At 41.7% G+C, this 24132-nt stretch overlaps 1 protein-coding gene across 4 annotated transcripts in view; it reads right to left on the bottom strand.

Moving 5' to 3' along the window:
* GLS (glutaminase) overlaps window positions 1-18679 on the bottom strand; it is a 105551-nt gene extending 86872 nt beyond the window's left edge. The window contains exons 1-5 of one of the 4 annotated variants that reach the window (XM_043524872.1): window positions 18316-18679; window positions 18023-18070; window positions 11019-11033; window positions 6086-6182; window positions 3534-3655 (exon numbers count right to left, since the gene is read on the bottom strand). In XM_043524872.1, coding sequence (XP_043380807.1) covers window positions 3534-3655; window positions 6086-6182; window positions 11019-11033; window positions 18023-18070; window positions 18316-18626 — 593 coding nt within the window. In that variant the 5' untranslated portion in view covers window positions 18627-18679. Of the gene's footprint in view, window positions 1-3533; window positions 3656-6085; window positions 6183-11018; window positions 11034-17983; window positions 18071-18315 lie in introns of those variants that run through there. The other 3 variants (XM_037912544.2, XM_037912543.2, XM_037912546.2) reach the window with 3 other exon arrangements.
* Window positions 18680-24132: the final 5453 nt, after the last annotated feature.

Raw genomic sequence — 24132 nt, 5'->3', positions numbered from 1 at the left:
TGTAAACAAATTAAAAAATCTGATTTAAATCAAAATCTTTTTTCCCCCCCTCCAAAAAAATGAATTTTTATCCAACCTGTCAGAAACAGGATCCCCCTTGAATTCCCCAAACTTCCACCATATGGCTGCAAATGTCATTTCACCACCCATAGTACAATCCAGGAGCAGAGTTTTGGGAAGGCAGAATACTGGGGTGCATAAGTCAGGGTTATTTTTCATCCTCCCTACTATATCCCTTATCTTCACAATTCCTCCAAGGTGTTTTTCTTCTCTACCTTTTTGAGTTTGCATAGCCTGTTTGTCAGTCTTTCCACTGGGAAGGTATTCAAAATATGGTCCTGATCCTGCTACAGATACAAACCTGAACTAACACCAATTTCAACAAGATTTGGGGGTATTTGTCTATGGCAGGTTCACCTATGCCAGTACATGTAAGTAGTAGTACTTCTTCTAGTAAAGCTTTTAAAAGAGAGTGGAGACATTTGAAAGCCTGGGCAACAAATCACCTCAGGAAAACAAATGCAAATTTAATAATTTTTGGTAAATGAGATACTTTTATGTTCATATGAACATTCCAAACACTCCAATGCACCTGCTGTCACAAAAGCTTTCAGACCATCCAAATGAATAAAAACATTTGTAACTTGAGGATTTAAGGGTAAGTATGACTAAGCCTAGAATGGAATACTTCACAGGAATTTGCTATCTTGATTTACATAACAGGAAGATCAGTTTCATTAAAGAAAAAAAGCAAAAAAGACCACTGGAGACCAGACTGCAGATGGTTAGATTTACATTTACAATAGAATATATCCAAACTGATGCTTTTTACCAGCAGATCAGAGGAGATCTGGCTGAAAAGAGTGTCACTCAGGGTCAATAAAAGTGGGACAAAGTGCCTTGTGACAAAGACAAAACTTCTTTCATATGAAGGCTAAATATCCAAGTCACCTACTCTGAAAGAGAATTAGTGTCTAAATTCAGATATAGCAATATTATAGCTGTTGCTCAGCAGCTGCTACTATAATTAAGGGAAAAAACACTTTCCATAATCTCATTTTGAGTCCCTCACAGCTTTCCAGAATTGTTTTAGCTGAAATTTTTCATGTTCCTTTCACCCTAGAATCAATTGTTTTTTTCAAAATACCTAGTTTTGTTGAGTCATGAGACATATGGGAAAAGCAACATTTCCTATTTTTGTAACCATTTCCTATATTCCATGAAACCTCCTCTTCCCCCATGCCCCCAACCACCACCAAACTGGGGACTCAAAAATAGCTAAACTTAGTATATTTACAAGAGTCGTCCCTGGGCTATGTTTAAATTCCCTCCATCCTTTTTCACTAGTAATCCATGATGTTAAAAGTTAACAGCATAGAAAATTTTCAGACGGAATTTGACTTTTAAGCTGGAGAGTTACAGGTTACATGAAATCAGAAATATAGATATTGTTTCAACAGTACCATTTATTACATTTGTGCAGTGGGGAAGTCAGCATGTCAGCTGGACCCTAACTTTTGCATTTCCTGTTTCATGAGAGTTAAGTGTGTAAGCTTAATATTGTATTAATTTTGACATTTTTACACGAAATAGCTCATCACCCCCTAGAACAGTGTTGCGTGGCAAATACAGGGGGTATAGACAACCTGTAACAGAAATTGATTTTAGTTATAAAAATTTATCAACTCCTACAGTTTTCCATAAAATTATTTTAGTGTTGAAAATCTAGTGTTTTTTCCAATCTTCAGCATAGTCAGTCTTATGCACAGAAGAGCAAACAAGCCAGCTTTCCCCAAGTTATGTTGCCAACGTGCATTACCTTAACATGGAGGAACAAACCCAAGAGATTATTCAGTCTCCATGCTGAATCTTCAGCCTTTGAATGAGTTACCAAAAAGTGCCCCAACAGATACCATTTGGTTTTGACACGGAGATCTTGTCTTTGCTAGAAAAGGTTTGCCACTATGGCTATACAGACAAACCCTTCTAGTGTAGGAGCAGATTATACTGGCATGAGTTCTTTTGTCAATAACTTATACCAGTTCCCAGAAAGAAATAAGCTGTATCAGCAAAAGCACTTTTTATCCAGTATAACTTCCCTACACTAGGGTTTCTGCCAGGAGAGAAATGTTGTCAACAAATCTCACACCCTTACCTAATATATGATTACTATACCTGCAAACGGTTCCAGTGGACACTTGGTCTTGAACATACACGCATTAGTAACTGGACAAAGCTACTCATTTTTCTCATCCATTCACATGGTAGGTTTTAACTGCCTAATGATTCATCCCATATTCAACAGAGTGATCTAGAAGTGAAATGCTTTGCTGTTCTGACATAACCTGATCAAATCACTCATTTCCCAATTCTTCCCATTCTCCACCAAAAAAAAAAAAAAAAAACCACAACAACCTTCTAAGTAAACATTTCACTTATTTTAACTAGCAAAGCTAGGGAGAAAGGAAGGAGGAGGAATTATTGCTGCTAATAACATTACTGTTCCCAGCCTGCTCTGTAATAGACCCCAATGACATTTCACAAATGCAAGGAGTATCCCACCCAGCACAAAGAGAAGCAGGAAGTACACAACACTGACAGAATAGCTGAATTTAAAGAGTATATTTTAAAAACTTCTACATCCGATCTAGTTTTGCTTGCAGAATCACCATGCCACAGAATAAAAATGAAAAGAAGTTACACTCTACTCTTAACACAAGCCTAGAATCTCATTTCAAGACTTAAGAATTCCCAAGACTGAAAAACTAAATAGAAACAAGTTTACATTCCTTTTTAAGCATCCAAAATAAACTGAAAATAGGGGAAAGGAGAGCGCTTGGCATGAACTGAACTTTGTAAACAGCACGGATATTGTTTAGCTAACTTGCTGCAGATATTTTACAACTCTTACGCTGTGTACTATTGTATAAAGCTTTTCCATAACTAAGACTAGAAAATATGCATGTACACTTAATTGAACCAAATCATTTAGCAGGCCCTGTATCATAAAAAGGTATTTAAAAAACCTATCCAATGACTGCACGTCACAGAGGTTAGTTTTTATTGCAGGAATAGGCACACAAGTTTCATTTATAAATGTAGATTCACACTTAATTCTTTGCTGCATCTTACTGCACATTTAACAATGCTGTAACTGTTTCCGGTGTTCTTTTTCTCAAAAATAAGTTGAGTTTCTGCATCACTAATTAGTGCACAGAAAGTAGCTGATTTTAAGAACAACAGCTTTTTTTCATTTTGTGAACAATTAGGTAAGAGAGATGCAGGATTTTATTCCTTGAGTAACAACATGAACCTAGCCTGCTGTATTTCATGAGACAGTGAAACATTCTCAAATACTAGTTTAATGTAAGTTAAATTAAATATGGGCGTCTCACTCCTTTTTCATTTTAACTACATATTAGATTTATACACAGTATATATATTCCATGACAGAGTGTGACTTAAATAAGGCGTACGATCTTAGTACTGTATAATATAGCAACCACATCACAATATTATCAGAAATATTTTACTTTTTAAACAAATCTTTGTCCAGCATGACGCCATCTGAGGTCGTTTGAAGAGTTAGTCTTAACATATCCATGCACTCTTTCAACCGTGGATCAGACGTACGCAATCCTGTAGATTTGAGTGCCTATTACAATAAAGGAGAAGTCAGAATTACTACAAATATGAAAAATACACCTTTACTGAAATAATATTAAATCCTCTAGTGCTTAACCCTATTTGCTCTCCTCTTCCAACCGAAACATAAATCAGCCTACCAAAATTTCACTGAATTATACACGGGCTCAAAACCCCAATCTCTTGCCACGCCACCCTTACTACTGGCTTCAAAAGACCACCACAGATTTAACAAGATCAGTGAATTGATTAAATGGGCAATAACTTGGAAAGAAGATAACACATTGTTGGGGAATTTGAGTGTACAAAAAGACTATTCCCAAGAAAATAGTATTTATTCTTAAATGACAGACACAAAGAATCCTCCAAGTGAACCCTTTCAAGTTGTGTGCAGTCTAATGACTATGAAAAGCCTCACCCTGTTTGTAGTGCCTTCAGTGATAAGCCTGTAAAAGCAAGGAATGTCACACGAAGCTGTTGCCCACCATGTAACAGAGAAGTTAAATTAATATTCCTGACTGCTGCTTGCTAAAGCATAAAATGTATTATCAGAATACCAACTAGCTTTTATACAAAACTTGGGAAGTAGAAAACGCACCAAGATGGATTTAAATCACCAATCTCAATCATGATTTAAATCAGAAAGAAAACCTTGATTTAATCCATTTTAATCTTGGTGCATTTATACTTAAATAATTTTCCTAAAGAAAGGCTGATATAATTTGGTACTTCTTTTTACTAACCAGGAGGATACAGCATATCTATATACATTTATCAAAAAAAAACACCCACAAGGAGTCCTTGTGGCAACTTAGAAACCAACGAATTTATTTGGGCATAAGCTTCCGTGGGCTATAACCCACTTCATCAGATGCATGGAGTGAAAACATAGTAGACAGGTATAAATATACAGCTCATGAAAAGATGTGAGTTACCTTATCAAGTGGTGGGTCAGTGCTATTGAGGCCAATTTAATCAAGGTGGATGTGGCCCATTCCCAACAGTTAACAAGAATGGGAGAGTATCAGAAGGAAAATTTCTTTTTGTAATGACCCAGCCAATCCCAGTCTTTATTCAGGCCTAATTTGATGGTGTCAAGTTCGCAAATTAATTCCAGAATTGTCACATTCAAAAATCAGTAGCAGAGCACTTCAATCTCCCTGGACACTCAATAAGACTTAAAAGCAGCCATTTTTCAAAAAAAAAAAAAAAAAAACTTCAAAAACAGACTTGAATGAGCAACTGCAGAACTGGAATTAATTTGCAAGCTTGACACCATCAAATTAGGCCTGAATAAAGACTGGGAGTGGCTGGGTAACTACAAAAAGTAATTTTCCTTCTGCTGATATTCACCCTGTCAACTGCTGGAAATAGGCCACGTCCACCTTGATTGAGTTGGCCTCATTAGCACTTGGTAAGGCAACTCACATCTTTTCATGTGCTGTATATTTATACCTGCCTACTATGTTTTCACTCCATGCATCTGATGAAGAGGGTTCTAGCCCATGAAAGTTTATGCCCAAATAAATTTGTTAGTCTCTAAGGTGCCACAAGGACTCCTCATTGTTTTTGCTGATACAGACTAACACGGCTACCCCTCTGAAACCTATACACATTTATGTAAGTAGTTATATGGCTTAACGTATATTTATTTAGATTCTTAATTTTCATGGTTTTTATTATGTTAGAAAATGGTGATTTAAAAAAATCTAATAAATAAATGTGTCAAACTCATGATCTGTATCAAGCTGCAGTCAAATGGAATTTGGAATTCACTTAAAAAGGCACAAAGACAGCACTTTAAAATTGTTTTTGCTAGTTAAATAACTACCTTAAATGTGCTGGATACATTAGAAAAAAGTTTATCAAAACATGTTTTTACACTGAAAACTGATTTACTGAACAAATCAAGTATTAATACCAGTTAATGAACTGAACTGACTGTTTCTGATCACCATGTCCTTTAACACTTTAGAACTAGCAGAGCTCATCCTTTCACACCTCATTTTTATTCACAGACTGGAAGAGAACAAGCTTTCCTATTTTTTCAACTCCCAATTATTTCTGAACTTTGAATGAACTAGCTGAATAGTTACATAAAATGGAAATGAACAAACAGAAATGAAGAAAATATTCTCTGCACCTGCAGAAAAAGCTACTTGCTATCAAAAGGACTTCAACATACTCTGGCTTCAGGTGCTTAGCCAGCGACCTCCACCAGTTCAATGGTTTGACTTTCTTTAGAAAGTCAGTATACTTGTACTGCTTGATTTTGTTGTTGTTGTTATCTATATGATCTTACTACAATAAGTTTTGGCCTTAACACAAGCTGTCATAATTACAAATGTAATTAAGTTTATTTTTTTTAAAGGAAGATGAATTCAAATTTAAAAAATCTGGGTGTTGTGTATGTCAGATTTTTATCCACTCTGAAACTTACAGTAATGAATTTATGAACTGGAATTTTTTCTTGCCCTTCTGCAATAGTATAGAACAGCAAATCTTCCAAGCTAGGCAAGAGACCTTGCTTCATCTTACTAGGAATAAAAAGAAAGTCACAGAAGAGTTAGTACACATGCATTATTTACAATGTATCCACATAAAAAAAGCAATGTAGACCAATTCTGCTATAAGGGGAACTTGGGAACATTTGCAGGATGGTTATTTCAAAATTTTAATTCCACTTTCACCAAAAAACTGATAGTTAAAAAAAGCACCATGTATGTTTAATTTTATTTTTTTTAAACTGTAGTTGAGATGTACAATAGTTTGCATTAGTGGTATTACAATCAGTTTTGTATATGGCAATAAACTAAAAAATGAAAGAAGAGATACAAATATTTATTTTAATATCACTTTGTGAAACTGCTACATCACATCTTACTGTTCATGAGGTTCTGTAGGATGAGAATGCATACGGACAAAAAGGTTGCATCACTTGACAAGAAGGTCAAGTTAAAGCCCAATATATCAGGGAAACAAAGGGGAGGAAGAAGCACAAATTTTGTTTTGTTCACAAGGCTTAACTCCACACCTGAAATCATAAGCAGACTTCTCACTGACTTCAGCGGGAGTTACACATGCAGAAAGGCAGAATTTGTCTAGAGATCATAAAGACCTACCTACCTAACTGTAAAGAAGATACTGGTTTTCACGGGAACAAATATGTGCATTACATTTTCATAACCTACGTTCCTTTCTTCACCTCACACTTTCCCTGAACACATACATCAAGATGAATCTGAAGTTTAAAATATTTAAACTGCATGAGATATGAAAACAACAAAAAGTAACTGCTAGACAGTTTTCACAACCTCAGAAATTAGCATACTGGTTGGGACCAGCAATCTATCTAACCCACTCTCTCCAATAGTGGCCTAGTGCCAGAAGTTTCAGGGGAAGATGCAAAAATCCTGTGGTAGGATAATTGCTCCTGAGAGGATTCTGCGAGACTGCGGACCCGCAGAAAACCCTCCCCCACAGAGAAAACAGCAGGGAAGCAAAGGGAAGCCATACACGGGGCGGGGCGGGGAAAAGAGAAACGTGGGTACAGTCTCTGGGGGACTGCGCCCCACCCAAACAGAGGTGAGGCATGGGGGGGACACATGAGGTTACATGCCACTGCCCCCCGCATCCCATTCTGCAAGCACAGAGCTGCCCAGCTGATTGAGGCTTGGCTTGGCTGACTCTGAAGCTGAATGCCGCCACCCACGTTCTAGCGCCACTCGTGCTCCCTTTCTGTGTGCTGGGAGCCTTCCTGTTTTCTATTCTGTGCAACACTTAGTGCCCGCAGTGGGACTGGGTAAGGCGTGGGAGGAAGTGAGGGAAGCGGGGGTGAGGGATAAGAGGCAGTGGGGAAGGGAAGCGGGGGTGAAATAGGGCAGGGTGAGGAGACTGTGGGAGTGAGGGGCGGGGGATGGAGAAAAAGGGGAGAGAGGAATTGCAGGGGGAAGCAAGAGCCCGGCATCCACACGGCAGCAGCTGGAGCTCCCCCGTTAAGGAAGCCCATTGAACCCTCACCCTGACAAGCCCTACCCCCTATACCTGGAAAGCTCCAACGAGCCCCCAACCCCCAGACCCCCACCCCACTGATCCCCAACCAGCTGCACTTGGACCCGCCACCCCATCAAGCCCACTTGCCCAGCCCCCGGATGCCCACACAGAGCCCCATCTCCCCACACCGAGCCCCCCACCCCCCGGATCCCTTGCACAGTCCCATTGCCCCTGCACCCCTAATGAGCCTCTGTGCACCCAGATGGCCTCACATAGAAACCTCTCACTCCACATCTGGATCTCCGACACTAAGCCCCTCCACACTTGGATCTCGCTGGGCTGAGCCTCCCCACCCACACCTGGTGCACCTGGCACAGAGGGGCAGAGTCCTGAGATGTTCCTGATACAGGCCCAGCCCTTGCACTGTCTCAGGGTCAGATGCAGCCTCACTGCCGAGTCCCTATACTGAGGGAGGTGGGAGCTTCACGGTGATCTCCCACTTCAATGCAGCCAGTGGCCTGTGCTCCCTACTGCCATCCTGTAGCCATATTTATTTACGGACAAATAAAATTTGCAGAATTTTAAAATATTGTGCGCAAAGTTTTTAGGTGCCAAATTCCCTCAGGAGTAGATAATTATAAAGTAACTTGTCTCTATGGAAGTTTATTCCCTGCCCCATTGGCTAGGGGTTGGCTCATGCCTGTAAGCACAAGTTTATATACTTTTTTTTTCTTTTTTAATTCTACCTCCTAGGCATGATATCCTAATATAGCTAAGGGTGCTTTCACATTCATATACACATCAATCCTAATCAGTTCTTGCCATCAATTACATGTTGTGAAAAGTTAGTTACAGAAGAAACTTTATGGGTTTTTTTTTAAGCACAATGCTTTATAAGTTTTTAATCTGTGGCTTTTAAATTTTATTCAATGTCCTCTTATTCTTATATTATATGAGGGTGTAAATCGAAGAGCCAGATTCACATTCCCTAAATAACTCATTTTGCACACCTCTTATCCTGCTCTCCTTGCCTCTCTAAACTGGTATTTCTCTCTGATGTTTCACCCTTAATGCAATGCTGCAGGATCAGTTCTGAAACAGAAACAGGTATCACAATAAAATTGGTTTCCCTCCCAGCTCCTCCCCAAATTAGATGACAATTTAATACCAGAACCGACAGTCTTTTCTTGAAGGTTCACAATGTCACCTCCAAAAGCATGCCAGGAATTTCAGGTTTAGAGTCAGCTTTCTATACTCTGCTCTCTGGACTGGCACGGTAATAGATTGTGGACGTTCTACCTGATGGACCTACATCTCAGAACTATTAGGAACAAAGTTACAATGGGCTTCAAATCATTTTCCTTTTCCCCCCAATAGGCTGTCTTGTATGTGCTTCAGTTTTCTTTTAGACTTAGTGTTAACTTAAAATCTATGCTCTTTGGTATTTGACAAATTTAGTACAAGATAACAGAGCATTACTACTGGGAGTCTGTAAATAAAGATAACTGCCACCTACAAAAAGGGATGGTAAGTAGTCTCACTGTTTTAAATTTACCCATTAAAAATAATAAGTGCGTAAACTTGTAATTTGAAAACAATCTTCAAATTAATTACTATATGTCACCTCTGCAAGTCATATTCTCTCCTGGAAATGAAAGCCTTCAGACAAAACAAAATATACAAACAAGCAAAAATTTGAAAAATTGTTGCCTGGCTATGAAAGCGCTCTTTCACAAGATTACCAAGAATTCTCTGAGTTATATTTAAAGATGACTTGCAGGACCCCACCCTAAGACTGCAATAATAATTGTTGTTGGTAGTCACATAAACCATGTAGACCAGTAAAATTCTGCAGATCCGCACTTAAATTCAGTATTAGCTGAAATTATTTCAATGGTAGTTCAGTTTACTCATTAAAAATTAATAGTGAATCAATGACCTAAATATATTTAATCCTATCCTTAATGTTAACGATGGGCCTCATACCGTATTAAATTCTCCTTCCCTCTACCCAAACCAGTGGTAAATATCAGACTTCCTATTAAATAAATCAGAGAAAAACACTGTACTTATTCATGCACTAAGAAAAGACGAGGACTTGTAAACGAACAGAACTTTTACTGTTCTTTTCACTTCAGAAAATTAACATTATTTTAAATGATGCAATGCTGGCTAGTGTACAGACAGGCTGGCAACTCAACAAAGACAAATACGTGCAACTACACCAGGAAAGTGAGAGAACTTTCTTCCATGCCACATTTTGCATCTTTATAAAAGCCAAGCACTTAGCTTCTGAAAAGACTATTTCTAGACTTCAAAATGTTATACATTGTTAAAGCTGTAATTCTACATTTCAATAACGCAAAAGTACGCAATTTTTATTTCATACATTTTAGGAGTTACAATACTATATACATTCGAAAGTCCAGTGTTATCGACTTTTGACCTCTTTACAGAGTTTTACAGAGTTTCAGTAAATTTCCCAATAAACTTTCTGAATTATATACTATGTTTCCCTTAACAAAAAAAAAAATTTGATTTCTGGAAATTTGAAATTGAGATTTCAATCTTTGCTGTCACTTGGGCAATGGATATACTTACAAATATTTTATAGCGTGCAAAAAGAGCTGAAATCTATGAATCTGCTCTATCACAAGCTTTATAATTATGTCCCAGGAAACTGCACCTGTCCTATTTATATCAATGCAGATTTATGCCCTTAAACACTGAAATATTTGACAGTAAGTTTCTTACCCCTACCTTTTGTAACATTTACACTTATTTCACAAATGAAGATTTTTTTTTAAATTCCCATCATATCTTTCACATCCATTGCTGTTAAATCAAGCTGACTGACCCAATATTTAACAATAAATTTGCACCAGCTGCCAAAGCAAATGAGGCTACTATTCAATATTTACAGAAAATGCTTTGTCAAATAGACTACCCTTCAATAAAGTTTATCAGTTAAAAGTGTAGAATAAGATGTTGCCCTTTTTATCAGTTCAACATTGTTAGTACGTAACATTTGCTTAACCTAAAAGCAATATTTTAGCACGGTAACTAACACACTTAGCAAGAAAGTGTTATTCAGCATATGTTGCATAGAGCTAAGATACTGAAGTGGAGGGAACATGCTATTGCCACAGTTAGCTTAAAGTGGAAAATCCAATTTATTCCCTGCTTTATGGTTCATACCATATTCTGAAAAACAAGGAAAAGAGTAGGTGTAAATTAATTTTAGGCAAGAAAGATTGAAGTAGATTTCACAAATATTGTTCTAGTCGATGGGCTGGAATAATGGAGGTTGCCCCACACTACCACTTAACAAAGGTTCTAGAACATACAAACCATGTGAGCGAGGATCCAGCCACCTCAACCTTGCCCTTATTCCCCTCTACCCCAGCATGGAGCCAATCTACAGAACTGCAGGGCTGTTCACAAGAGTCAATTTCACACAAAATTAATAGATTGTTTTTTTAAATAGAAAACTGAAGTGTCAAATGCGCTGTTGATTTTTGTCCTAGAGGGTATGTCTACACTGCAGTTAGACGACTGTGGCTCACCTGTGTCAGCTGACTTGGGCTAAAGGGTTTGGGCTAAGGGGCTATTTAACTGAGGTGTAGAAGTTTGGGTTTGGGCTGCAGTCTGAGTTCCGGGACCCTCCAATCGCTCAGGGTCCTAGAGCCCAGGCTCCAGCCCGAGCCTGAACATCTACACAGCAATTAAACTGTGCCATAGCCCAAGGTGAAGTCAGCTGCCACAGGCCAACCATAGGTTTTTAATTGCAGTGTAGACATACCCATAGACACCTACCCGCTAGGAAATTGACTGAGACCATCAATTCATTTCACATTGGATGCTCAACCACCATAATCTGGTGTCAACTTTCTTGTCATTACCACTACCTACCAGACAAACAATGATTACAGCCATGAAGAAACTTCCTTATGAAAAACTGGTACTGTTTACTTTGGAGGGGGAGTGGATAACAGGGGGCAAAACAGTTTATAAAATAACAAATAATGTAAATAAATTGGTATGAATTGATCACTTCTATTCACCTTCGCATAATCCAAGAATAAGGAGCTCACAGCAACTGAAAGGTGGCAAATTTTAAATTGATACACACATCTCTTCCATGCCAAGTAACATTAGCCTGTGAAACTTGTAGCCTCATCATATTATAGATGCTAAGAGTTTAGCTGGATTCAAGAGAACTAAATATGTATATACATCCAGAGAGAAGCAGTAGTAAAGACATTATTAAAAAACCACACACCAAAAACCAGAGTTTTGGGAGGGTTCAAAAGTTGCTATTTGAGGGCATGAGCCAGTGTTTAACTGACAGGGGTTAGGAAAAAGGCTTTCCTATACACCTGCATAACTGGGTTTCTTGAACCTTCAGTATTGACCACTGTCAGATATTGGATCAAATGAACCACTGGTCTGTTCCTGTATGGCACTTTCTATGTAACCTGGGCTGGATTTGAAAATAAATTAACTAGGTAAGGATACGCTATATTATTAGAGTCTAATCTCACCCTTTAAAACCATCCACATCGCTTGTAAACCGGCCCTGAAAGTTATAAAAGCACCATTAACAGAGAACCTAAGTAACTATTTTACTTTATTTCAGAATCATAAACCAGTGTCCTGGGTCAGGGCTATTGTGATCTACCTATGACTTTAAGTCAGCTCTGCTCACATTGTTTTGGTATTTTTAAAATAAAGAACCTAGATAACTTATGCATAAAGTGGTTGTGGCACAGAGCCAGTGACAGCTGGGCAACCAGCACGCTAAGTGACCCAAAATCAACTTTTAAGGACATATTAAAGAGGTACTGAAATGGTAAATGGGGCCGTTCCTTGTAGATAGTTATCAAAGCCATGTTAAACAGATGAGAGGTCTGTATTGTTAGAGAAATTAGACTAATTGTATTTATCTGTGTTTACCTACATCTGTTAGAAATTTAACAATGTGATTTAATTATCTTGTAGATGTTAAACTTCTGTTCTTATGATATTTCATCACTATATTATATTGAGTCAGAGATCAAAAGGGGATATTAACATTTAAATGAAACTTGTGGTGTAATATCATTGTCTTTATTTCTCTTTGAAGTTTGTAGTAAACTACTTATGAACCGTTTGAATGTTAACTGCCTTATGCTAATCAATGCAACTAGTTATCAGTGTATGCCTAGGAAATAGAGATTTCCTTCAAAGCAACAATGTATATTACCCATTCTTCCAACTGTCCTGCTATGACAAGAGGCTTCTCAGCCTGCTTGGGAATTGAAAAGAAGGTCTCGGGCCTAATCCTTTTTTATCTAAGATCTGCTGCAACGTTGTCAGGGGAAGTTCAAGTCACAAGACTGAGATCTCCAGGTGTGCCCTGGACTACCCCGACAAATTCTCATGGAAGAATTTGAACAAACTCTACACATGGACTGCCTATTGGACTATAACCTAATTGAACTGATTCTGGAAGGAGTTTTACAAATCAGCAGCATGTCATCTCGCTATGAAACTGACCCAAGACTTTTATTCTTGTCTGTATGTATAACATTCTTTTCTTTCTTAAATAAATCTTACATTAGTTAACAAGACTTGGCTGTAAGGGTGTATTTGGGCAAGATCTGAAATATTAACTGACCTGGTGGGTAATGTGTCTGATTTCTTGGGGCTAGTAAACTATCATATATGGTGAATAATTTTTTAAGTAATCCTTGCTACGTTAGACTTGGCTGTCTGGGTGGGAGCCAAAGGCTAGATTGCTTAAGAGGAGCTGTATTTTAGGTTCTTGGGAACCAGTAAGGTATTATAGAAGCTGTTTCATTCCTGGGTTGGTAAAATCTAATTATAGAACAAACCACCAGTTTTGCAGATCATCTGCCCTAGTCTTTGCAGCTTGCCCTGAGTATTCTCAGTGTGGCCCCTCTAACGACCAGGGCCACAGTGGTCTCACATCAATAAAAGATTTTCTTTCCCCTGCTCTAAAATACAAGAGGTAGGAAGTATCATGTGCATTATGCTGAAAACAGAATTCAAGGAAGCAACATCTCAGTACATTCAGAAATACTGCTTTTGGCCCATGACGTAGACTGAATGACAATCAGCCACGACAACTTCTGCAGATTCTTGTACCCTAAAAATATGACATTTTAAAAAAAATTTTACAGCTGTTTCATATGCAGCCCAGTTGTCTCAAATCTACACTTCTCCCACAAATATTTTTTCTGATTTTATAAATAGGAATTTACACAAAATCCTAAAAAGAAGTATCACTCAGTCTATCACAGGAAAAAAATTACGAATTAATAAGCAGAGAAACTATGTATGTTTCTAACATGACAGAATTTCTCTGTTTCTGAAAGAAGTTCCCCCCGTTTCTGGTGTACAAAGATATTTGATTGAAAATTATACATAATACACAAAAAACTACATTTCAAAGTTATTAAGATTGCAAAGTCAACTACTCTAAAGTTACAATACGCCAAATTTACAGTTGTTCAACCTTAATTTTGCCCCCTTGTGCATTCATCCTGTGAACTGAACGAGACAAGGATCGTGTGGAAAACAAATAATGCGATCGAGTAATCAGACTACCATAACATACATATACATATATATATGCACAAAAGGGAAGAATTAAAGTTGAACAGGTACCTATAAATTTGGCATTTTTTAAACTTTCAAGTGCTTGGCCTAAATAACCTTTCTTTTCATGAATTTTTTTTTTAATATGTAATTTCATACATAGGCTTCATACATACTCATTCTAAACCTTCAGCACTGCACCACAAACTTTTCCCACTTGAGCTACAGAACTAACTAGCTGACAGGAGCAGAAGGCTGTGCATTTCAAAACCATGAGCAGCAGTAAAGGCAGACCCTGGAGCCATTCAGTAAAACAAAGTTCCATACTGGATCAGATAATTGGTCCACCTCGTCCACTATCCTGCCTCCTACAGTGGGTACTACTATTTGTTTTAAATAGCTACTATAACAACTCTGGATTTTCTCGTTATACATGTAGGCATCTACTCTCTTTCTGAACCCCATTAAGCTATTCACCTCTGTTACTGTGCAGCAGTGAGTGCCACAAGCTGTGTTGTATGAAAAAGCGCATCCTTTATGTTTTTGATTTGTCATCTTTAGTTTCATTAAATGTCCCCTTGATCTTATTTTATGAGGAAAGAAAAAGAAAAGCTTGCTATCTTTTCAGTAACAGGCAGATAACCTAAAAAAGACTGGTGGGATCCACAGAGTAGCAGCACCTCAGCCCACATCCTCAAAACAACCAAGGCAGCATGTAAGAGAATCAGAGCAGGAGACAATTGTTTGTATTATACACACACACACACAAAACTTTTCTATATTGCACTGTACACAGAGCTACATTCTATATAAACAGTACCTAAAACCTTGTTAGTCTCTAAGATGCCACAAATATTCCTTTTCTTTTTGCGAATACAGACTAACACGGCTGCTACTCTGAAACTTTACATATGTTGGGGCTCAACAAATTTGCATGGAACAGTTAAACCAATTTTTTTTTTTTAATTTCTCATTCTTTGCTTATTTATATATAGAAATATTTAAAGCCGAGTTTGGTATGCCTGGGATGCTTGTGCAATAGATCAATCTTCTGAAATCATGCATTAAGAAATTCCCAACTAGAAGCATCCAGCACTGAGCAGTTTGGCTGAAAAGTTGTGATAATTCCAGCACTGCCTGCTCAGCTGGAAAAAGAGTATTTGGAAACTGGTTATTTATTTATAAATCACTGCGTAATTGTCTTGAATTCTGGCCATTCTAAGAAACTACTCTCTGTGCATTAAGCACTAAAGCTTGAAGTACGTACTGACTATTAGATACATCCATGTTTCAAAGAACACAATGAGAATGATTTTTAAAATGTGGCTTGTGATTTTTTAGCCCCACGTGTGATCAAACAGTTTTTTTTTAAAATCATATCAAAGTGATTAGACATTTTATTATTTACAATTTGCACTAGTAAATTGCACTGCATTGATACAGGTTATACAGGTGAAGTCTGTAAAATAACGTAACTACTTTGGAATTAATCTACCAACAAGAATGGGTAAGAATTCAAATTAGGGAGTTAGGATGCTGCCCTTTCTGCATCTGTAACCATACAGCGTACGTTTCTCTCACTGAAATATGAAATATTATCTTGACATTAAAGTTCAATAATTCTATGAACTGCATTTAGAACCACCATGGAAATTAATGACAGGTTTCAGAGTAGCAGCCATGTTAGTCTGTATTTGCAAAAAGGAAAGGAGTACTTGTGGCACCTTAGAGACTAACAAATTTATCTGAGCATAAGCTTTCGTGAGCTACAGCTCACTTCATCAGATGCATCTGATGAAGTGAGCTGTAGCTCACGAAAGCTTATGCTCAGATAAATGTGTTAGTCTCTAAGGTGCCACAAGTACCCCTTTTCTTTTCATGGAAATTAATGTTACATTATTAATTTATATTTACAATCATTCGTGAAACTACACCCAAATAGCAAACTTTGCCTATGCACAAAATATACTATGCATACACACTGTGTGCATAAGAATTACAGGAGTTTAATTTAGCACAAATTTCATACATCCAGTACTGGGGATGACCTGCCGTCACATAAGCTAAAGCCTGAGGAGAAAGAGAGAAGCAACACACAGAAAACTCTGAAGAGCAGAGGGGGAAAGCAGGAAGAAAGCTTATTCACTCTTCCAGGAGACTGAAGGGGGTAGAGCTTCAGATTTACAAGACCAATACTAGCTAAAGCAGAGGTGGGCAAATTACGGGCCACATCCGGCCCGCAAGACCCTCCTGCCCGGCCCCTGAGCTCCTGGTACAGGAGGCTAGTCCCCGGCCCCTCCCCTGCAGCCCCAGTGCGCCGTGCTGCCAGTGCAATGCTCTGGGTGGCTGGGCAGCACAGTTGCAGAGTCGCAGCCTTACCCGGTGCTCTTGGCAGTGCGGCTGTAGCGCCGCCAGCCACCAGTGCTCCAGACAGTGCGATAAGGGGGCAGGGGGGCTTGGATAGAGTGCAGGGGAATTGGGGGTGGTGGTCAGGGGTGTGGATAGGGACCTGGCGGTCCGAGGGCAGGGAACAGGGGGGTTGAATGGGGGCAAGGGTCCGGGGGTGGGGGGTTGGATGGGACAGCGGGGGGCAGTCAGGGTACAGGGGGTGGTGGATGGGGCAGAAGTCCCAGGGGGCCATCAGGGTGAGAAGCAGAAGGGGTCGGATAGGAGGCAGGGGCCGGGCCACGCCTGGCTGTGTGGGGAGACACAGCCTCCCCTAACCGGCCCTCCATACAATTTTGGAAATCCGATGTGGCCCCCAGGCCAAAACGTTTGCCCACCCCTGAGCTAAAGGCCGATATGAAAGATGGAGTCCTTCAGATAGACATTTTACCATCTTTTTTTTTCCCAGCAGTCAGAGCATTTGTGAGGTGCCCAAGTTTTTAAATGAATGTGTTGTTCCCTAGACCCACTCCCCTTTGTGGTTTGAACCCTTTCCTAGCTAATAAGTTTAGCTCAGTGAGCGATAAATGTTAAGCCCTCTCAGATATGAAAATGAGTTTAATGAAATCAGCTTTTGGCTGCTCTCTGTCGTTTTCAATTCCCCACCCTCATATGACCATCAGACCAAGACTACATCCCGATCAATCCACCTAGCTACTCCTCTAGCCATATGCCATGGGAATCAATGTAAACATCTATAATCCACATTCACATTAATTCTACCTCTATTAATTATAGGTTGGAGATCAGATAATCTAATGGTTAACTGCTAAAAATCACCAGATATAGCAGTGTAATTGAGAACACCATTAGAGGACTGACCATACTGTACTTGATAGTACTGAGGTTACCTTTAATAATTAGTACAAAAGGTACATAACTTTACTTCTAGTACTTTTGTTCACACAAAATACCATTCTAACAAAAAAGCATCACTACTACAGTCTTATCTGAACTGAAATGTAAGTATTTCCTGCTCAACAGCACCACAGTGCTTTTTACAGAAAAATATCCAACTGTCTTCAAGCAGTCAATATGTTCAAGACTATCACTGATCTCCAGTTTATAGCAGCAACTATTTCCCCCAGACTACGGATTCTGACATTCCCCCCATTCGTATTACAGCAGATAATTTACAGGCCATTAAAAAATGGCATGTTCATAATCTGCTGAATCCTGATGAAATTTGCTGATGCAATCCACTGCGCTTCAGTACAGAAATATCCATTAAAAATATCTTATTTTAATACTAGAATTAAATAAATTTACACCAGACATTCAGAATAGAAGCCTGTACCAGAACTATTTTGAGATTTTTTCCTTGATATTGATGGACACGGCAAGATTTCTTTCGGCGTGTCTGCAGCATTTATCTGCTTCCGCCCTTGAGGGAGAGAGAGAGATGCGCACAGGAGTCAATACACAAAGAAGATGGTAAAAAAGTGTTTAAGTGAATTTTGTTTTATTCTCTGCCGGGCCCGCGAGCGGTGACCCCGCTCTGCTCCGCGCGCAAGCAGGGGCCAGCCACACAGCGCAGGCACGGCCCGCCGCCAGCGGCATCTCCCCGCGTGGCCAGCGCCCCGGCCCGGGGCCGCCCGCCAGCCCCGGCCTCCCGCCCCAGAGACTCACTTGTCCCCGCCGCCTCCCGCGAGCTCCTGGCCGCCGTTGTGGTTGTTGTTGTTGCCGGTGTCGGCGGGCGGCGCCCTGGCGGAGAGCGGCGGCCCCTTGCCCGGCTCCTGCAGGGCCCCCTCCGAGCGGGTGCAGACGCTGCGGGCGGGGGGCGGCGGCAGCCGCCCGGGCCCGGGGTTGGGGAGCGAGCCGGCGCCCCAGGCGGCCGCAGCGAAAGGGGCTGGCGGTCGCCTGATCGCGGAGCCTCCGGCCCCACCGGGCTGGCTGAGCCGCAGCAGCTCCCGGAACAGCGCAGAGCTCCAGAGCCGCATCCTTCTGCCTCGCTTGCCTCCGCCGAGTGCTACGCTCCAGCCGCCCGCGAGCCAGCTCGGAGGCGTCCGCGCTCGCCCCGCCCCGCGCCTGTTGGCTCCCGCCGCCTAGCTGTCAGGCGCTTTGCCAGCCCATTGGCCGCTGGAGACGCCACTCACAATCCGCCCCGCCCCCTCAGAGAGCAGACTCGAAGCTGTGGCGCACTTGGCGTCTGAGGCTGCTCCGTTGGAGTCAACGGCGGAGCCTGTGGGGGGGCGGGGAGCGGCGGGGCCCGGCTGGGGAGTAGGAAGAGGGGTGTGGCAGGAGCGTCCCTCAGAGCGCGGAGGGTGGCGGGGGCTGCCCGGTAGGGGAGGGTAGCGCCGCGGGGGCAGCGTGGGGACCAGCGGGGCTGTAGACGGCGGAGAGCTGTAGCTGCGGGCGGAAGGGGAGCAGCCCCGGGAAAGCGGGAGGGTCCCGGCCCCACGCCTGGGCAGGTCGCCACGTAGGCGGGCGCCCTGCGGCCGTGCCGAGCCCCGCCGCTCCTGTTCACAGCCGCCCTCGCCCGCTCGTGAGCGCTACAGCGCAGTCCATTCCCCCGTGGGAGGGAGATGGGCCTTGCCGTTCTTCTGGGCACGGCCTTCGCAGACAGCTGAAGGGTGAAACTGGTGGGAGAGCTGAGCGCCTCTCCTCTGCACAAATACCCATAAAAACTCAGGGCTTGGGACCTTTCTTGGAGGGGCAGAGCTGGAAAGATAGCTGCTGCAGCACCAGGGAGAGTAGAGCTACAGAAAGCTTCTATAGCAAAAACTTTACCAGTAAATCAGCCTTCTTCCTTTCCCCCCCCAAAGAGCTCAGCGTAGGAAAGTTTACAGTAAGAGAGGGGGAAGGTTTCCATTGTAAACCGAAGAGGAAATAAAAAGAGTTAATGGCTTTCTGCTAACATTGGTTGCAGCACTTTCTATTCCGGTTTCTTTTACGACGTGTTAGAAATGGATACGACGCTTGATCTTAGCCAAGGCCAAGCGAGAAGCTTCTCTCCGCTAGAAGTAGCAGGGAGTTATGTAATGTCACATGGAAGTTACCATGGGTACAAATGACAGGTTTCAGAGTAGCAGCCCTGTTAGACTGTATTCGCAAAAAGAAAAGGAGGACTTGTGGCACCTTAGAGACTAACAAATTTATTTGAGCATAAGCTTTCGTGAGCTACAGCTCACTTCATTGGATGCATTCAGTGGAAAATATAGTGGGGAGATTTATATACACAGAGAACATGAAACAATGGGTGTTACCATACACACTGTAAGGAGAGTGATCACTTAAGATGAGCTAATACCAGCAGGAGCGTGGGGGGGGGGGGGTGGAAGAGAGTTGGTCAAACTGGACAGTCTCTACGTAAAACAATAAATGGACACAAATCAGACGTCAAGAATTATTCAGAAACCAGTCGGAGAACACTTCAATCTCTCTGGTCACTCGATTAGAGACCTAAAAGTGACAGTTCTTCAACAAAAAAACTTCAAAAACAGACTCCAACGAGAGACTGCTGAATTGGAATTAATTTGCAAACTGGATACAATTAACTTAGGCTTGAATAGAGACTGGGAGTGGATGGGTCATTACACAAAGTAAAAGTATTTCCCCATGTTTATTCCCCCCCGAACTGTTCCTCAGACATTCTTGTCAACCCACCTTGATTATCACTGCAAAAGGTTTTCTCTCTCCCCCCCTCCCCCACTCTCCTGCTGGTATTAGCTTGTCTTAAGTGATCACTCTCCTTACAGTGTGTATGGTAACACCCATTGTTTCATGTTCTCTGTGTATATAAATCTCCCCACTGTATTTTCCACTGAATGCATCCGATGAAGTGAGCTGTAGCTCACGAAAGCTTATGCTCAAATAAATTTGTTAGTCTCTTAGGTGCCACAAGTCCTCCTTTTCTTCATGGGTACAAATGACTTCCATGAAATATCAACTGTACTGCCCCCTAATGGAGGAGAGAAGACAAAATAGTTGGCAAATAGATTGACATGAATTACAGACTCACCATGGTACCAGAACAACATATTGAGTGCCTCTGGACTAATTTTTTGTCAACTACCTAATTTAATTATTCAATTAGGTTTCAGTGCTTTTCAGTAAGCCTTTTTCTAGATACTTACTGTGATCATATACATAATACAGGAATTTCTATGAAAATATTAAGATTGATTAAAAGGAACACTGTAGTACAGGAAGTGGTTAATAATCCGGTTATAGTAGCTATAGACTCAGTGGTAAAGTTCTTTGCATCTCTAGAGGCATATGTTTGGTCTGTCATCCTTAAAATCTATTCTATTTGAAGCACAATTTTTATCCTCCTGCATGCTAAACCAGCTCTGAATTCATTTATAATAGTAAATGGGTTATAATAGGAGTTATACTTTTTCTAAATTTATGGACATAAAAATCCAGATTCAGACCTGCTTTAAGCAGGTGTAATTACACAGAAGTCACCAGGTGTGTATATAAACCAGGGGTGGGCAAACTTTTTGGCCTGAGGGCCACATCGGATTTCCAAAATTGTATGGAGGGCTGGTTAGGGGAGGCTGTGCCTCCCCAAACAGCTAGGTATGGCCCAGCCCCTGACCCCTATCCAATCCCACCTGCTTCTCGCCCCCGATGGCCCCCCCGGGACTCCTACCCCATCCAACCCCCCGTGCTCCCTGTCCCCTGATGGCCCCCCCCCCAGGACTCCTGCCCCATCCACCGCCTCCTGCTCCCTGTCCCCCTCTGGACCGCCTGCCCCTGACTGCCCCCTGCCACCCCATCCAACCCCTCCTCTCATTCCTGACTGCCCCCCGGGGACCCCTGCCCCATCCAACCACCTCTTCTTCCTGTCCCCTGACCTCCCCTGGAACCCCTGCCCCCGACTGCCCCCCGCTGCCCCATCCAGCCCCCCCTCTGCTTCCTGACTGCCCCCCCGGAACCCCTGCACCCATTCAACCCCCCTGTTCCCCACCGTCTGACCGCCCCGCCCCCTGCCCACACCCCCTCGAATTCCCCTGCCCTCTATCCAACCCCCCCTGCCCCCGACTGTGCTGCCTGGAGCACCGGTGGCTGGCAGCGCTACAGCTGCACCACCCGGCTGGAGCCAGCCCCGCCACTGTGCAGCACACAGCACTGGGTCAGGCCGGGCTCTGCGGTAGCGCCGCCCACAGCATTGCACCGGCGGCGCAGTGAGCTGAGGTGCGGAGGGGAGGGGGAGACAGCGGGGGAGGGGCCAGGTGCTAGCCTCCGGGGCCAGGAGCTCAGGGGCCGGACAGGAGGGTCCCGCGGGCTGGATGTGGCCTGCGGGCCATAGTTTGCCCGCCTCTGATATAAACCCAAATGGCTAAATATACCAGACACTACATTGTGGAAGTATCAGTAAATAGCAATACAAAAATAGCATGTAGACACTGTACTTAGTTAAGTTTGTTGTGAAGGCCAAGACCATAACAGGGTTCAAAAAAGAATTAGATAAATTCATGGAGGATAGGTCCATCAATGGCTATTAGCCAGGATGGGCAGGGATGGTGTCCCTAGCCTCTGTTTGCCAGAAGCTGGGAATGGGTGACAGGATGGATCACTTGATGATTACTGTGATGAGTTGGATCACAGAAACCCCCTTGGGAACTGCCAACTGATGTGCTGAGACTACCTCTAAGCCCATTTTCCCTGGCAGTTTGGGACTTCGGTGCCCTGCCTGGTTTGAGCCAGACACACTCGCCTCCTACAAACACAGACCCAGGTCTGAACCATGTCTCCCAAAAGCTGCAGGCTAAACTGAAAACAGCTTAAGAAATGTTCCTGTTTCCAGTACTCAGATACCCAACTCCCACTGGGGTCCAAACCCCAAATAAATCCCTTTTACCCTGTATAAAGCTTATACAGGGTAAACGCATAAATTGTTCGCCCTCTATAACACTGATAGAGAGATATGCACAGCTGTTTGCCCCCACCCCAGGTATTAATACACACTCTGGGTTAATTAATAAGTAAAAAGTGATTTTATTAAATACAAAAAGTAGGATTTAAATGGTTCCAAGTAATAACAGATAGAACAAAGTGAATTACCAAGCAAAATAAAATAAAACATGCAAATCTAAGCTTAACACAGTAAGAAAGTGATTATAGATGAAATCTCACCCTCAGAGATGTTCCAGTAAGCTTCTTTTATAGACTAGGCTCCTTCTAGTCTGGGTCCAGCAATCACTCACACCTCTGTGGTTATTGTCCTTTGTTCCAATTTCTTTCAGGTATCTTTTGGAGGTGGAGAGGCTATCTCTTGAGCCAGCTGAAGACAAAATGGAGGGGTCTCCCAAGGCTTTATATAGTTTATCCTTGTGGGTCTAACCTCCTCCTTCCCCCTGTGTAGAATCCCCTCTACAAGATGGAGTTTTGGAGTCACATAGGCAAGTCACACGTCCATGCATGACTTAGCTCTACAGGAACGTTCCCAGGAAAGCTCAGATGTGGACTGGCATCTTATCAAGGTCCATTGTTCGCCAACTACTTCCATTTACTTGAATAACCCCCTCACACTATGTTGATCAAATTTGCCTTAGGTGCCTTCTACAGCACACACTTTAAATACAAGCACAGAGCCAATGCTCATAACTTCAGATATAAAAATGATACATGCATATGAATAGGATGAATACATGCAGTAGAACATAACCTTTGCAAAGATATGTTACATGGCACATGTAGCATAAAACATATTCCAGTTATGTCCAGTTATTTACATTCATAAGCATATTTCTATAAATCATTATGGGGTGCAACATCACAATTACCTGGTCTGTTCATTTCCTCTGAAGCTCCTAGCATTGGCCACTGTCAGAAGACAGGATACTGCGCTAGATGGACCTTTGGTCTGACCCAGTATGGCTGTGCTTATGTTCTGATGTTCTTAAGTACAGAATTTTGTTTGTATTGAATCTATGAAATTAGAGTCCAGGATTACTCTGTATGGGAATCTGAAGCCTGTTATGTCTGAAGAGATGGAAACAGCTAACCACTGGTAGTGGGCTCTTTATGTTCAGGATATCACCAGGTTCAATCATCATTGTGAGTTGCAGTCTGTTACCATCCAATTTCTTAAACTGTCAGCCATTTTCAGCTTCTTCTTTTTTTAAACTCAGATGCCTTTATGAAATACTCAAGCAACAGCATGGGCTTTCAACTACAAATGAATATGTATTTTTCAGAAACTACTGACTGAGAGAAGAATAAAAATTCCCAATGTCTGTTGATTTCAAATCAAAATTCAAGACAAAGCAATCTGGAGTTTGTGACAGAACTGTTGTTCAGAGGCCTATATGCTAAGTTGTCCAAGGTATCAAAAGTCCAGCTCAGACTATTATATAGAATTGTTTAGGAAAAGGCACAAAAGGGAGACAGACTGAATTAAAGCTAACAAAAAGGTTTAGTGATAATGCCCAAGGACTGTGTTGATATGATGAATAGTAAACAAAAGGAGAAAATAATGGGAAATTAATGGTGGGT

The sequence above is a fragment of the Chelonia mydas genome, chromosome 11 (assembly GCF_015237465.2).
Source record: "Chelonia mydas isolate rCheMyd1 chromosome 11, rCheMyd1.pri.v2, whole genome shotgun sequence".
Taxonomy (NCBI): Eukaryota; Metazoa; Chordata; order Testudines; family Cheloniidae; genus Chelonia; species Chelonia mydas.
Note: the sequence above shows the minus strand (reverse complement) of the source record. Positions and strands in the feature narration are given on the sequence as shown.